Raw genomic sequence first — 14,100 nt, 5'->3', positions numbered from 1 at the left:
GCCCGCTCCGCCCCCGGGAGCCGTCAAAACAATTACCTCGAGCGGCAGCCATGATGAATTTAAAGGGGCAGTACCGGCAAGGGCGGCAGCCAGACCGACAGACTGCGGGTGAGTCCGTGAGGGTACCCCCGGGACTGAGGGTTGAGGTCCCGCTACTTCTCTTCCGCACTCCACGACAGATGAACAACCCCCGACCAGCAGATCTCACACAAGTCCAGACAGACTGAAAAACTCCGCCCCCCCCGCGATTCTTCCCGCCCCTCGGCGTCCAGACAGACAGACAGACGGCCTGCCCCGCCCCCTGCTCTACCGACGGACTCATCGACCTCGGGATTCTCAGGTCCCTGGGTCCTCGCTCGTGACGCGGACCTCCGCCGCCCACCCGCACCTCTCCCCTGCGCCCCCGCCCATCTCATTCTGTCCCCACCCTGGGCCCCAGGGCAGGTCGACAGGCTGGGTCACTTCTCCGACCGCTTTCCCAGGCGGGGAGATCAACTCCCAGCGCAGTGTTTCCCTGTAACCCTGCAGCCGCTCTGTAGACCTGCCATTCTTCCCTGCATCATCAGGCGTCTGAGAGGCACCCTAAGGTGACTTTTCTCAGAGCCTGTTAGTAGGTGGTCATCACAGAGACAAAGCCATGAAAGTGAATGGGTCAGGAGTGACCAGGTCTTTCTCCTCACCCTTTCCCAGACACGCCCCTTGCCGCAGATCTCAGATCAAGTCTCACTCCCTTCTTGGGAGAAAATAGCTCCCCAGGCCTAGGGTGGGACGTTGGCTCCGGGAAGGAAGAGGGACACACTGGTCGCCTTTGAAGGCCTGTAGGTAGAGAGAGGGAGGGTGCTTGCCCTGAGTACGGCTCTGTGCCAGGTCCTCTGGGTGGCTGTGAGGTGGTGAGAGAAGGGGTGGGAACGCTGGAGTTCTGGACTTTGGGCAGGGCAGATCCTTGTGAGTCCCTGGCTACTGAAAGAGTTTCTTCCGGGCTCTGGCCTGAGCGCCACAGCCGAGGGCTCTGCTCTGTGTAACTACCGGTAAGAGGACTTCAAAGATGAGAAACAAGGCTCTTTTGAGGAAGTAGGAAAAGAGCCCGACACCTGGAGGGTGGGAAGTATGGGCTGAAGGCCTAGTGGGGAAAGAGGCAGAGTTTACCGGGTTTGGAGATGCTGGCCTTAGCTCTGTGGGTGGCGCAGTCTGAAGACCTGGAGTTTTCTGGGCCCCTCTCATCTGGGTCGTGCAATGAAGGTGTCTTTTTTTCCTTCTTCTCTCTCTTCCCTGTAACTTTGAAACCTGTATAGTTTCTATTTTTTGAAACCTCTGCACCATTTTCTTTATATCTCCTGTTTGCTTTAACCCTGTTTCCTTTGCAGCTTTCTCCAGACACCCTCTGTGTTTCCTATAATGCCGTCTCTCATCTGATTCCTTTTCCTATTCCTGACCCAAGCTCTCTCTCCAACACTTCCTATTCTCTTCCTAATTTCTAAATCTGCCTGCTAGTTGTCAGTACTTTTGTTCCTTTCATTGTCTTTCTTCGTTCAAATCGATTCCTCTCCCTCTCTCTTTCCCACCTTAGCTTTGTGTTTAGTGTTGTAGGCTCCTTTCCCACTGATCACTCTCTCTCCAATTAAACCAGAAGGTCACCCATACTCTCTCTTGTCTCTTCCCTCTAACCAAGGTACTCAACCTCTCTTTCTCATCTTTACCCCCAATGAGCTCTGTTGTTTCTCCTCAGCCCAGGCAAGGTCCCCGTGGCCAAGATGTCAGGCCTGGTGTTGGGGCAGCGGGATGAGCCTGCAGGGCACAGGCTCAGCCAGGAGGAGATCCTGGGAAGTACCCGGCTGGTGAGCCAAGGGCTGGAGGCCCTACACAGTGAACATCAGGCTGTCCTGCAAAGTCTGTCCCATACCATCGAGTGTCTGCAGCAAGGAGGCCATGAAGAAGGACTGGTGCATGAGAAGGCTCGGCAGCTGCGACGTTCCATGGAGAACATTGAGCTGGGGCTGAGTGAGGCCCAGGTGAGAGGGAGGAGGTGGTGCCAATTGGCCTTGGGGTCTGATTGGAGTTTTGGGGTCATTTAGGATCTCCTCGTCCTAGATGCTTGCCTTCATTCATTCAGTAAACATGTATTAAGTCCCTTCTTTGTGCCGGGCACAACTCTTCTGGGCACTGGAGACACATCACTGAACTCAACAGTCAAAAATCTTTGCCATCTCAGAGCTTACATTCTAGCTGGGGGAGGCAGACAATACACAAATAAGTAAATCGTTCTGTATGTCAGAGTGATAACTGCTAAGAAAGAGGGGTAAGAATAAAACAGAGAAGAGGGTTGGGGGATATGGAGAGAAGATACACCTTTAGATAGCATGGTCAAAGAAAGCCTTCCTGAAAAGGTGGCATTTGAGCAAAGATTTGAAGATAAGGGAATGAGTCATACAATAAATGGGGGAAAATCATCTTAAGCAGAGTGGACAGTACATACAAAGGTCCTGAACTGGGGCCTTCTCGACAAGTTCAATGAGGGACCAGTGTGGCTGCAGGAGAGTGGATGAGGTGAAGCAAAATAGAAATTGAAGTACCAGAGGTAGAATGGTTGGGAGAGAAAGGGACAGATCATGTGAAACTTGAAGGTCATCATAAGGACTTTGTTTTTACTTTGAATGAGATGAAAGGTATTGGAATATATTGAGCAGAGGAGTGATGTGGTCTAGCTTAACATTTTTTATTTATTTATTTATTTATTTTGAGAGAGAGAGAGAGAGAAAGCATGCAAGTAGGGAAGGGGCAGAGAGAGTGAGAGAGAGAGAGAATCCCAAGCAGGCTCTGCACCACTAGGGCAGAGCCTGATATGGGACTTGAACTCACGAACTGTGAGATCATGACCCGAGTTGAAGTTGGACGCTTACCCGACTGAGCCACCCAAGTGTCCCAAGTCTAGCTTAACATTTAAAAGGTTCGGCTTGGGGCACCTGGGTGGTTCAGTCGGTTAAGCATTGACTCTTGATTTCAGGTCATGATCTCATGGTTTGTGAGATCTCCACTATCAGCACAGAGACTGTTTGGGAAATTCTCTCTCTGTCTCTCTCCCTCTCTCAAAATAAATAAAGCAATATTAAAAAAAATAAAAGGATCATCTGGCTGCTGGGTTGAGAACAGAGCCTAAGTGAAAAGGGCAGAAACAGAGGCTTGTGAGGAGGCTATTGTCATCCAGATGGGAACTGATGGTGGCCTGGCCCAGGGTGGTGGCTATGGAGGTGGTGAGAGATTGGATTCAGGGTATATTTTGAGGGTAGAGCTATTGCTACTCAATCCTGCCTCCTGGCTCCTGCCAGTTTTGCTGCCTCCCAGTAGGCTCCCCTTCCACTTATCCCCGACATTCCGATCCAGAGTCGGCACTTACAGGATGTGCCCATCTAGGTGATGCTGGCTTTGGCCAGCCACCTGAGCACAGTGGAGTCAGAGAAACAGAAACTGCGGGCTCAGGTACGGCGGCTGTGTCAGGAGAACCAGTGGCTCCGGGACGAGCTGGCGGGCACCCAGCAGCGGCTGCAGCGTAGCGAACAGGCTGTGGCTCAGCTGGAGGAGGAAAAGAAGCACCTGGAGTTCCTGGGGCAGCTGCGACAGTATGACGAGGACGGGCACACCGCGGTAAGCATGCACAGGCAAGGCTGGCTTCGGGGCAGACAGCTGGGAGTCACTATGGACCTGGGGGCGGTTGCTCCATCTGGTGTAGGGGCCAGCAGTGCTGCACAGCCTGCCCCCACCTGGCAGGATGCAGGTCCTGACACCAACTCCAGACAACAGCAAGGTGGAAACAGTATTCACTCATTCAATCGACATTTAATTACATGACAGCTATGTATGCCAGGCACTGTGTGCTCTGCTGGGGGTGCAGCAGTGAACAAGGCAGACAGAGTTCTTGCTCTCACAGTTACAGGTTTGGGTGGGGGAAAGGCAGATAAGCACCTGGACAATTCCAATCCAGAATCCTAAGTGCTACAATGAGGGAAAGCATAGCAGAGTCAAGGAAGACCCTCCTAAAATTTGCTCTCAAAATGTGTGAAATTTAACCCTCACTCAACAGTCATTTATTTATCCTTCTGCCTTAGGCAGTGTGAGAGGATGTGTGTAAGGGAGATGTAAAGAACTATAAAAGAGGGGCGCCTGGATGGCTTAGTGGTGGTTAAGTGTCTGGCTTCAGCTCAGGTCATGATCTCAAGGTTCATGAGTTCAAGCCCCACATTGAGCTCTCTGAGGTTAGTGCAGAGCCTGCTTCAGATCCTCTGTTTCACTCTCTCTCTATGCCACCCCTCCACCCCACCACACTCTCTCTTTCTCAAAAATAGACAAACATTAATAATCTTTTAAAAAATTATGTTTATTTATTTTTGAAGGAGAGAGAGAGACAGCACGAATGGGGGAGGGGCAGAGAGAGAGGGAGACACAGAATCCGAAGTCCGAAGCAGGCTCCAGGTTCTGAGCCATCAGTACAGACCCTGATGCAGGGCTTGAACTCACGAGCTATAAGATGATGACCTAAGCCGAAGTTGCACGCTTAACCAACTGAGCCACCCAGGCGCCCCTAAATAAACACTTTTTTAAAAAAGATTGGAAAAAAAAGAACTGTAAGAGAGAGTTTCTGCCTTCTTAAGCCTGTAATATAGCTGTAGGGTCAAGGCTTACACATGAGAAAACGTATGTGACAACATAAAGGAGCAAATGCTCAGTGCTGGGTGAATGGTTGTCAGTATGGGAAGAATTCCAAGATTGGTTTGTGGGGGCTGGAATGGCCTGAGAAGGATTCACAGATGGGGTACAGGGATGGATAGGTAAGATTAAGTTTGGATTTTTTAGCTGAACAGGTTAGGAGTTGGGCTGGATTTTGATGGATGATGATGAGGGGGAGGGAGGAGCTTTCTAGACTAAGGTTGGGTATGTGTCATATATAAGACTCCAGGGCTAGAAAGCTGGCCTGTCCCAGGGAAGTAGGATGATTTGCAAGGTACAGACACATTGGTGAGTCTGGGTGGGAGGGTTGGAGGTGTTTGTACAAGGCTAACATGCCTGGTAGGGCAAAGCAAATTTGTCCATGTGGAAGTAGGTGAGACACTGAGGGTTGAGCACTAAGTCCAGAGTGAGTGGTAGCAGTTGAAGGGCACAAGGCTGAGCTCGACCCTTTGAGTACGTGTCAATAAGATCAGACACACTCCCTGCCCTCAGGAAAGACAGGACAGACATATAATCAGTGTAAACACACAGGGATCAGCACTGGGCTATAATTACAAGAGTTGAGGAGGAGAGGGGTGGAGGCTAAAGAATGAGGATACTTAGAAAGCTCTTAATGTGAAGAAAGGAGATTTACAGACAAGAGCAGTATGAGATTGGCGGACAGATGCTGGCCTTCCCAAGGGCAGAGACATGAACAAGGGTCTTCTCACCTGTCAGTGATTTCATGGGTTAGAGAGGCCCTGAAGAGGCTGCTTGGGGATATCTTGGCCTAGACATGTTGCTTCTTCCCTTCCAGGAAGAGAAGGAGTGTGATGCCACCAAGGATTCCCTGGATGATCTCTTCCCCAATGAGGAGGAAGAAGACCCCAGCAATGGCTGTGAGTCTGCCTCTGGAGCTGGAGGGTGAAGGGGGGCAGCAGAGGGCTGGTCCCAGCTGTGGCCTGCCTTGCATACAGGATGCTCACCTTCCAGAAATAGGTTCTGCACTTTCCCTGGATATAGGGCAGGGACTGGGCTAGTGCTTTGATTTCCTCAGCCTCCCCATTATTCATCAACACTTAAACACTTCATGTGTACTGGGCACTATGGTAGGCACTAGGGATACCAAGTTGAGAGTGATGGAGTTCTCGCCAGTAAGGAGCTCATAGTCTAATGGGATAATGACCCTGGAGTCATGGAAGAGCATGAACTCCTCAAGGGAAAGAACCAGGTCTTATTTTTGTATCCCTGACACAGCCCCTGGCTTATCCTGGTTGAGTAAGTTTTTTCGAATGAATGAATTAGTGGGTGAACAAGTTGGTTTGTGAGGGGCCCAGGTAGAAAGGAGTGGGCAAAGGAATAGCAAGTTGAGGTGGGTCTTAGGGGAAGGCCTGGTGAGGGGTGGGCACAGGCATGCAACAAGACATGGAGAGGACAGACGGCAAAGGGGAGAAGAAGAGTGCCCTGAGGAAGTCTCCTGTTCAATGTCTGCGATGGTTAGTGTCCCGTGGCCAGGGTGCCCAGCACAGCGGATATGAGATCCCGGCGAGGTTACGGACACTGCACAACTTGGTGATCCAGTATGCTGCCCAGGGTCGCTATGAGGTGGCTGTGCCTCTCTGCAAGCAGGCACTGGAGGACTTGGAGCGCACATCTGGCCGCGGCCACCCTGATGTCGCGACCATGCTCAACATCCTTGCTTTGGTGTATCGGTGAGTCCTGGCCTCTTCCTCTCCCAAATCAGCCTCCAGATTCACGTGTTGAGCCACCTTTGGCTCCCATTCCTCCTCTCCACAGGGTACCTCTTCTCACTGCTGGGTCTCCTAAGTGACCCACTAGGGGCCTTCTCTTGCACCAGCACTCTTGTTCTTTCTGTACCTGAGCCCTTGACCTCAGAGACATTCATCTCTCAGGCTCTTTGCTTCTCCATTCTCTCCTTTGGGGAGGGTCTCTTTCCCTCTCTGTTTCCATCTCTTGCATCCGATAGCTTGTCTCCACTTGGTGTGGCAGTGTTCTGCATCCAAGGATAGGTGTGTTGGTGAGCTCTCGCTGCTTACCCCAGGCTTCCTGTCTCCTTGTGGGGGCCCCAATCCCTAAATGTACCTCCATATTCCTAAAGGGAAGGAAGGAAGAAGATGGCTTGGGTCAGAGTTCGGGGTAACCCCTTGTTACTTCTCTCCTCTTCCAGGGACCAGAATAAGTATAAGGAAGCTGCCCACCTGCTGAATGATGCCCTCAGCATCCGGGAGAGCACCCTGGGCCGGGACCACCCTGCAGTCAGTATTCCTTGTCCTCCTTGCTCCATGCTATTTTGGCTTCCCTTAGTTTGTTTATCTGTTGCCCTCAGCCCACTCACTAGGGGTGCTCAGGGAAGAGGCATGAGGGCTCCATTCTTCCAGGACTCTCTGCTAAGGCCAGTGGTTCTCAACTCTCTGAGACCCAATGACTTGATCTTTTTAAAAAAATTTTTTTTTAATGTTTATTTATTTTTGAGAGAGTGAGATAGAGTGTGAGCAGGGGAGGGGCAGAGAGAGGGGGAGATACAGAATCGGAAGCAGACTCCAGGCTCTGAGCCATCAGCACAGAGCCTGACGTGGGGCTCGAACCACAAACTGTGAGATCATGCCCTGAGCCAAAGTCAGATGCTCAACAGACTGAGCCACCCAGGCGCCCCCCAATGACTCCATTTTATAACAAGTATTTTCCTGAAGCATAATTCATAGATGCTATAACTGACCTACACATACAATTCCAAAAAGTATTGAGTGAGATTGGGCCACATAGGGCTCTATGCGGAGCCTGCTTGGGATTCTCCCTTTCTCTCTCTCTGTCCCTCTCCCACATGTGCACATGTGCTCTTTCTCTCTCTCTCTCAAAAGAAAGAAATAAACTTAAAAAAAATAGAATGAGGAAAGTAACTTACAATAAAATAATATATAGTATACGTCACAATGAAATGAAAATGTAACATAGTAACAGTTTTACTGAGTGCAACCATGCAAGAAAATATACTATATGATTTACCTATAATTTAATATAATGTATAACTTTAGATTTAGAAAACGTATAAGACCAGTAAGACATTTTATATAAGAAGTACTAAAAAAATGACAGAGCAGGGGTGCCTGCCTGGCTCAGTCAGAAAAGCATGCAACTCTTGATCTTGAGGCCTATGCCCCACATTGGGTGTAGAGATTACTAAAAACATAGATAAATAAAATTTTTAAAAAATAACAGAGCAGAAGTATTGGTGGGTACAAGACTAAGATCCAGTGTTAGACTAACAACAGGCCAGATTTATTCGTACCTGATAAGAAAAAGAGAGAAATAACCTTAAGTAGGGATAACATGCCAAGACAAATGATCAATTGTAACAGTGGAGAAAATGAGAAGGTATTTTTGCAAATGCGCTGTGTGAAAATAATTGCCTATGTTACAACATGTGATAGGCACAGATGATGTCACTTGGAAAACATAGCTCCTATCTTGGTATCTCGCTAAGTGTCAACAGCTTACAGCGTTTGACTGTCTGGGAGGACATTCCAAAGTTAACAGAGCTGTCCCACACGCGCTGAACATCCTTGGCTTCCCACAGATAATAGTGCCCCTAATCTTTATGGCAACCAAAAACCCTACAAAACCTCACCTACAGAAATATCTAAAAATCCCCCTAGAGGGCGATACCACTCCCAGAGAGGACCTCAGAACCTCCAGTTCAGTTGCTTCTCCCCGCTGTCGCCTCTGGCTAGGACAGCAGAGTCCAATTCTTTTGGGAGTTGTGCAGTGTGGGGCCCTGTTGTGTGGGAGGAGGAGGAACTCCAATGTTCCAGGTCCCTGAAAGCACCGATGCTGAGAGGACGGGCCTGTCTTCCTAGGTGGCTGCCACACTCAACAATCTGGCTGTGCTCTATGGCAAGAGGGGCAAATACAAGGAGGCGGAGCCACTGTGCCAACGTGCACTGGAGATTCGAGAAAAGGTGCCTGTGCTCGCTCACTGTTCCCTGCTGCGGTGACCCTTCCTCCATCATCTCTCTTCCAGATTACCCTCCTCAGTCACTCCTTTTCTCAACCCCCCATCTCTGCCTCTTCCCTCCTGTCATTTCCTCCCCCTTGCTCCCCAGGTAGGCATGTGCACACACGGTTATACACCCCCCCCCCCCACAGTCATTAGCCATCTTTCACTCCTTTACTCCCCTCCAGGTCCTAGGCACTGACCACCCAGATGTGGCAAAGCAGCTGAACAACCTGGCCCTGTTGTGCCAAAACCAGGGCAAGTACGAGGCCGTGGAGCGCTATTACCGGCGGGCACTGGCCATCTATGAGGGGCAGCTGGGGCCGGACAACCCTAACGTAGCCCGGACCAAGAACAACCTGGTGAGGGAGGATGGGATGAAGTCCTTGGAGAGAGGGGAAGGGAGAGCACCATACTGTGGTACACGAACCTTGTCATCTTTGTGTGTCTGGGGCTGACTTTGGGCTGACGGATCTGCCTCATTCCAGTGGGAAGGCGAACTAACCTCCTGGGAGTGGAATGAGAACACCCTTGACCCTGCAGCTAGAAAAGGAAGTGTGAAGAGGATCTCTGGGGAAGGTCATAAAGAGACCAAGAAGTGGAAATCCCTGAGCCCTGCTGAGACTTTGTCTCTGTCCTGTGTTTTTGCCTTTCTGCCTGCAGGCTTCCTGTTACTTGAAACAGGGCAAATATGCTGAGGCTGAGACGCTCTACAAAGAGATCCTGACCCGGGCCCACCTGCAGGAGTTTGGGTCTGTGGACGGTGAGTGGGTTGGCCCCGGGGAGAGGGGGAGCTGAAGGGTGGAAAAGAAATGCAGACCACAGGTGGGGGGTTAGGCCCTAGTGGTTCCCAGGCAGAGCCAAACCCCTTTAGTCCAGCTTTAGTTCAGCTGCTGGGTGTCTGGGTCCTGGCTCCCCCCCATACTGTCTAGCTCTGTTCTCTAACCTTACCACTCCATCCTGTGTACCCCTAGATGACCACAAGCCCATCTGGATGCATGCAGAGGAGCGGGAGGAAATGAGCAAAGTGAGTGCGGAGCCCATCCTGGGGAGCCCGAGGCTGCCAGGGCCTCTGGCTTACTCCTTGCACTAGCCCAGCGCCTGACTTACTTCCCACTTGAGCACCAGCCACAGATGCAGGGTGCCTTCCCCAGCCCAGCCTGCACCTGAGCTGCTTGCACCCCAGCATCCCTGTGCTTTCATCTCTGGCTTCCCCTCCCCTCTGTTCTGCAGAGCCGGCACCGAGAGGGCGGCACACCCTATACTGAGTACGGAGGCTGGTACAAGGCCTGCAAAGTGAGCAGGTGAGCTGCCACAGAGAAGCTGTCTTGGCCTCTGACACTCTCCATCCGAGACCTGATCCTGGCCTCTGGGGCCTTTTCCCTTCTTCCCTTTGACCTTCCCTTGGCCTGAGCTCCACCCCTTCTCTCTCTCTCTCTCTCTTGTTTCTTTTCTGAATCCATCTTTACTTCCTTCCCACAGCCCCACAGTAAACACCACTCTGAGAAACCTAGGAGCTCTGTACAGGCGCCAGGGAAAGCTGGAGGCAGCCGAGACCCTAGAAGAATGTGCCCTGCGCTCCCAGAAACAGGTCAGTGACCAGGAGAGGATAGGGGAAGGAGGTCCGGAAGGTAGGCCCTGGGGATGGGGGACCACTGACACTTCTTGTGAATCTCAGAAGATTAAGAGGAGAGGCTGAGGAGGAAGCCGAGGAAAGGAAGGTGAGACACTCTGTGGTTGTGGTTGTTTTTTAAGTGTGTTCTCACCCTTTCACCTGCCCTTTATAGTCAGGACTCCAAGTTCGAGGTTCATATCACCAAATGGGACTATTGTGAGAGAAGCTGTGTGGGGTGCCTGGGTGGCTCAGTTGGTTGAGTGTCTAACTCTTGGTTTTGGCTCAGGTCATGATCTCACAGTTCATATGATCGAGCCCTGCATTGGGCTCTGTGTTGACAGCACAGAGTCTGTTTGGGAAAAAAAGCAGACTTAGGAAAAAAAAAAAAGGAAATCACGTCCTTTCACAATTTGAAGAATCTACTGAGGAGGGGCATAGGTGGTGTGAGTGAGGGAGTTGAGGTTGAGGGGAGCCCAAAGTCAGAGTTTCTCAAATTGTGGGTTGTGACTCATTAGTGTGTTTTTTAAAAAAATTTTTTAGTGTTTATTTTTGAGAATGAGAGAGACAGAGTGCAAGCAGGGGAGGGGCAGAGAGAGAGGGAGACACAGAATCTGAAGCAGGCTCCAGCCTCCAAGCTGTCAGCACAGAGCCCCAGGTGGGGCTTGAACTCACAGAGCACGAGATCACGATCTGAGCTGATGTCGACCTGAGATCACGACCGACTGAGCCACCCAGGCACCCCTCATTAGTGTTTTTTTTCTTTTAAAGTTTATTTATTTATTTTGAGAGAGTGTGTGGGGGGGAGGGGCAGAGAGAGAAAGAGAATCCCAAGCAGGCTCTGCACTGTCAGCATGGAAACAAATGTGGGGTTTGAACCCATGAACCATGAGATCACGACCCAAGCCAAAATCAAGAGTCACTCAGTCAACTGAGCTACCCAGGTGCCCCTCATTAGTGGGTTTTGAAATCAATTCAGTGTGGGCCATAGTTAAAATACGTACGTATCTCTATGTAGGAATGCATTACAAAGAGAAAAGGTGAGTATCTTTCCAGTATGTGTATACTAGGACGTCACAAGGGAAAATGTTTTCTTTATTGGGGCCAATGGTGAAAAAAGTTTGAAAGCCCCATCCTGAGTAGTTAAGGAGTTCAGAGTCCCAGCTCCTTCCTTTTCCTTCCAGGGTACTGACCCGATCAGTCAGACCAAGGTGGCTGAGCTACTTGGGGAAGGTGACAGTGGAAGGACCTCCCAGGAGGGCTCTGGGGGCAGTGTGAAATATGAAGGAGGTGAAGATGCTTCTGTGGCTGTGGAGTGGTCAGGGGTGAGTCTCATTACTGCCCCTTGATTTCTCCTGCTCCCTCCTGCTGGTGGTGGTGAGAGGCTCTGGGCCTGCCCATGTAGGACATGAGCACACGTTGTCCACATTCAAGTTCAGTTAACCAATCCCTTTCATGGGTATCTGCAAGCCATCTATGATGAGGCTCTTGTTTTCAATCACTAGGCTTTTGGGGGAGGCGGGATGCGTGCTGAATAAATGGCGGCAGTAGACTCAGAAGCCAGTCTGCATAGGATCTCCTTAGCTTCTGTTCCCCACCCCCTCTCTGCCAGGATGGCAGTGGGACCCTGCAGAGGAGTGGTTCTCTGGGCAAGATCCGGGATGTGCTTCGTAGAAGCAGTGAACTCCTGGTGAGGAAGCTCCAGGGGACTGAGCCTCGGCCCTCCAGGTATACAGAGAGACTGAGAAACGGTAAAGCAGGCCAGTAAGCCCTTGCCTCCAGCTCCTCTTGGCCCCTTGTCTCTGGAGAAGTGTCTTGAAGAGAAACATGGAGGAGGTCAATGGGATGGCCATGGAGAAAGAGTTTGGGAAAAATGGGTGCCCCAGTATTCGGGAAAAGTGTCTGAGGAGATGCTGGTTATGGATAAAGATAAGAGAGTGTGTATGTGTGTGTGTGGGGGGGTGTCAAATGGTGGGGAGGCAGTGATTTGACATGTGTGGCAGTACCCAAGAGGCCCACAGTGTTAGGGCCACTAATGGGGAAGAGAAGAGGCCAAGAGGCCTCAGTTCTTTCTTTTTGCATTGTAGCAGCAACATGAAGCGGGCAGCCTCCTTAAATTATCTGAATCAACCCAGTGCAGCACCCCTCCAGGTGAGAGCAGCACTCGTGAGCATATTGGTGGATAAGCACGAAAGGGTAGCCATGGATCAAGGGAGCAGAAGTTAGAGAAGAGGAGAGAATCCTTTGGGGTGAAGACTCCAGCCAGGGAATTGGAGTTGGGCAGATGAGAATCAAGCAGACAGCTTGTAGAGGGTGGTGACCACCAAGGGACAGTTTGGGGCCAGAAATGGCAGCAAATAAATTAATCAGGAAAGGAACAGGAAGTGATGTTCTCTAAACTGGTACTTTGGAATTATTAATAATTCAAGAATGATTTGGGGATACTAATTGCTTTTCCTCCTGCAGCCACCATATTCTTCACCTTGGGGACTCAGTAGCAGATGAGAAGGGAAAAAGAAAAAAAGTATTAAATTATCTACATTTGAGACAGCAATAATGACCTTTTTTTTTTTTTTTTTTTTTTTTTTTTTTGAGAGAGAGAGAGACAGAGCACAGGTTGGGGAGGAACAGAGAGAGAGGGAGACACAGAATCTGAAGCAGGCTCCAGGCTCCAAGCCGTCAGCACAGAGCCTGACGGGGGCTTGAACTCACAAGCAGTGAGATCATGACCTGAGCCGAAGTCGGACAGACGCCTAACTGACTGAGCCACTCAGGCACCCCAATAATGACATTTTAATGGGAAGAGACTATTTGTATCAACACATTCAAAGTATATGCTGATGTTCATGTGGCTCTTCCCAGTGTTTTCTCCACCAGATTGTGGCCTTTTTGAAAATCCTAGAAAAGGCTAAAACTAAACAGAGTCATGGAGCTTGGGACTGAGGTTACAGGCTTCGTCCTAGGTCTACAGATACACTGCAGCCATAAAATGGATAGACTCCAGGGGACAGTCTTTGTGAGGCTGAGGTCCCTGGGCTGATGGCATGGTGTTGTCTGTTTCAGGTCTCCCGGGGCCTCAGTGCCAGCACCACCGACCTCTCTTCAAGCAGCTGACATTCAACCCACCCACCAGATCTGCTGGGTCTCCCCCCAGACAGCCCTCTCAGCATTCCCTATTGCTCCTGGCTCTTCCAGCCCCAAGGTGGGACAGTGAAGGGAGAGCAGTTAACCAGAAGATTGCTGCTGCCCTAGGGTCTTGGCTCCCTCCTCAGGAATCTGCCTCAGGAAGGACCCTCAGGACATCCTCTCCCCGTAGTCCTCTAGAGTAGCTAGCTCTGAGGCCCCCAAGATGCATAAGGAGCAGGTATGCATCTCAGAGATGGAGCCTGCTGCTGGCTTTTCTATCAGAGGGATGGGGCTGGCCAGCCAGGCTGCCTTGATCTGGCCTCTCTTGTTCCCTCTGCTGCCTCACTTCAGGTCCGTGTATTTCACTTTTCTTAAATAAAAGAATCAGGTAACCATTTTGCCACTTGAGTCCTGACCGAAGAGAGTATGGAGCAAGGGTTGTGTGGGGGCCTTTCACAGAAGGGCAACGGGCAGTGATGGATGGGGCAACACAAGAAGTGTTGATTCTTGGATCTCTCCTCTCTTCTCTTCCCTTGTTTGTATCCTCTACAGCAGGGCCTGCAGGAAAGCATCTGGGGGATGGGGGAGGAGGCCCACAACCCAAGGAGAAGGTGCTATGGACTGGGTTGTCAGGGACATGTGGTGGCCATGT

General features: G+C 50.7%; 1 protein-coding gene across 4 annotated transcripts; it reads left to right on the top strand.

Moving 5' to 3' along the window:
• KLC4 (kinesin light chain 4) lies at positions 1–13,856 on the top strand. Of its 4 annotated transcripts, XM_053222782.1 has the most exons (17): positions 18–108; positions 202–1,028; positions 1,727–2,009; positions 3,409–3,639; positions 5,516–5,597; positions 6,200–6,410; positions 6,887–6,974; positions 8,574–8,675; positions 8,899–9,072; positions 9,374–9,473; positions 9,685–9,737; positions 9,944–10,014; positions 10,193–10,301; positions 11,507–11,647; positions 11,935–12,050; positions 12,410–12,473; positions 13,386–13,856. In XM_053222782.1, exons 3-17 carry the CDS (start codon positions 1,752–1,754, stop codon positions 13,434–13,436), a joined length of 1,851 nt encoding a protein of 616 aa, XP_053078757.1. In that variant the 5' UTR covers positions 18–108; positions 202–1,028; positions 1,727–1,751; the 3' UTR covers positions 13,437–13,856. The 4 variants fall into 4 exon arrangements, with proteins under 4 accessions (XP_014926715.1, XP_053078757.1, XP_053078758.1 ...); XM_015071229.3 differs by lacking the exon at positions 202–1,028 and having other exon boundaries at positions 1–108; XM_053222783.1 differs by lacking the exon at positions 18–108 and having other exon boundaries at positions 141–340.
• The last annotated feature ends 244 nt before the right edge of the window (positions 13,857–14,100 follow it).

Source organism: Acinonyx jubatus, chromosome B2 (assembly GCF_027475565.1).
Source record: "Acinonyx jubatus isolate Ajub_Pintada_27869175 chromosome B2, VMU_Ajub_asm_v1.0, whole genome shotgun sequence".
Classification (NCBI taxonomy): Eukaryota; Metazoa; Chordata; class Mammalia; order Carnivora; family Felidae; genus Acinonyx; species Acinonyx jubatus.
This window is presented reverse-complemented; position numbering and strand designations above follow the sequence as displayed.

Excerpts from the sequence above, each read along its gene's own strand:
- KLC4 (XM_015071229.3), top strand. The coding sequence starts at position 1,752 with ATGTCAGGCCTGGTGTTGGGGCAGCGGGATGAGCCTGCAGGGCACAGG. Across the intron at positions 8,676-8,898 it reads CACTGGAGATTCGAGAAAAG|GTCCTAGGCACTGACCACCC; the intron begins GTGCCTGTGCTC and ends ACTCCCCTCCAG. Across the intron at positions 10,302-11,506 it reads CCCTGCGCTCCCAGAAACAG|GGTACTGACCCGATCAGTCA; the intron begins GTCAGTGACCAG and ends TTTTCCTTCCAG.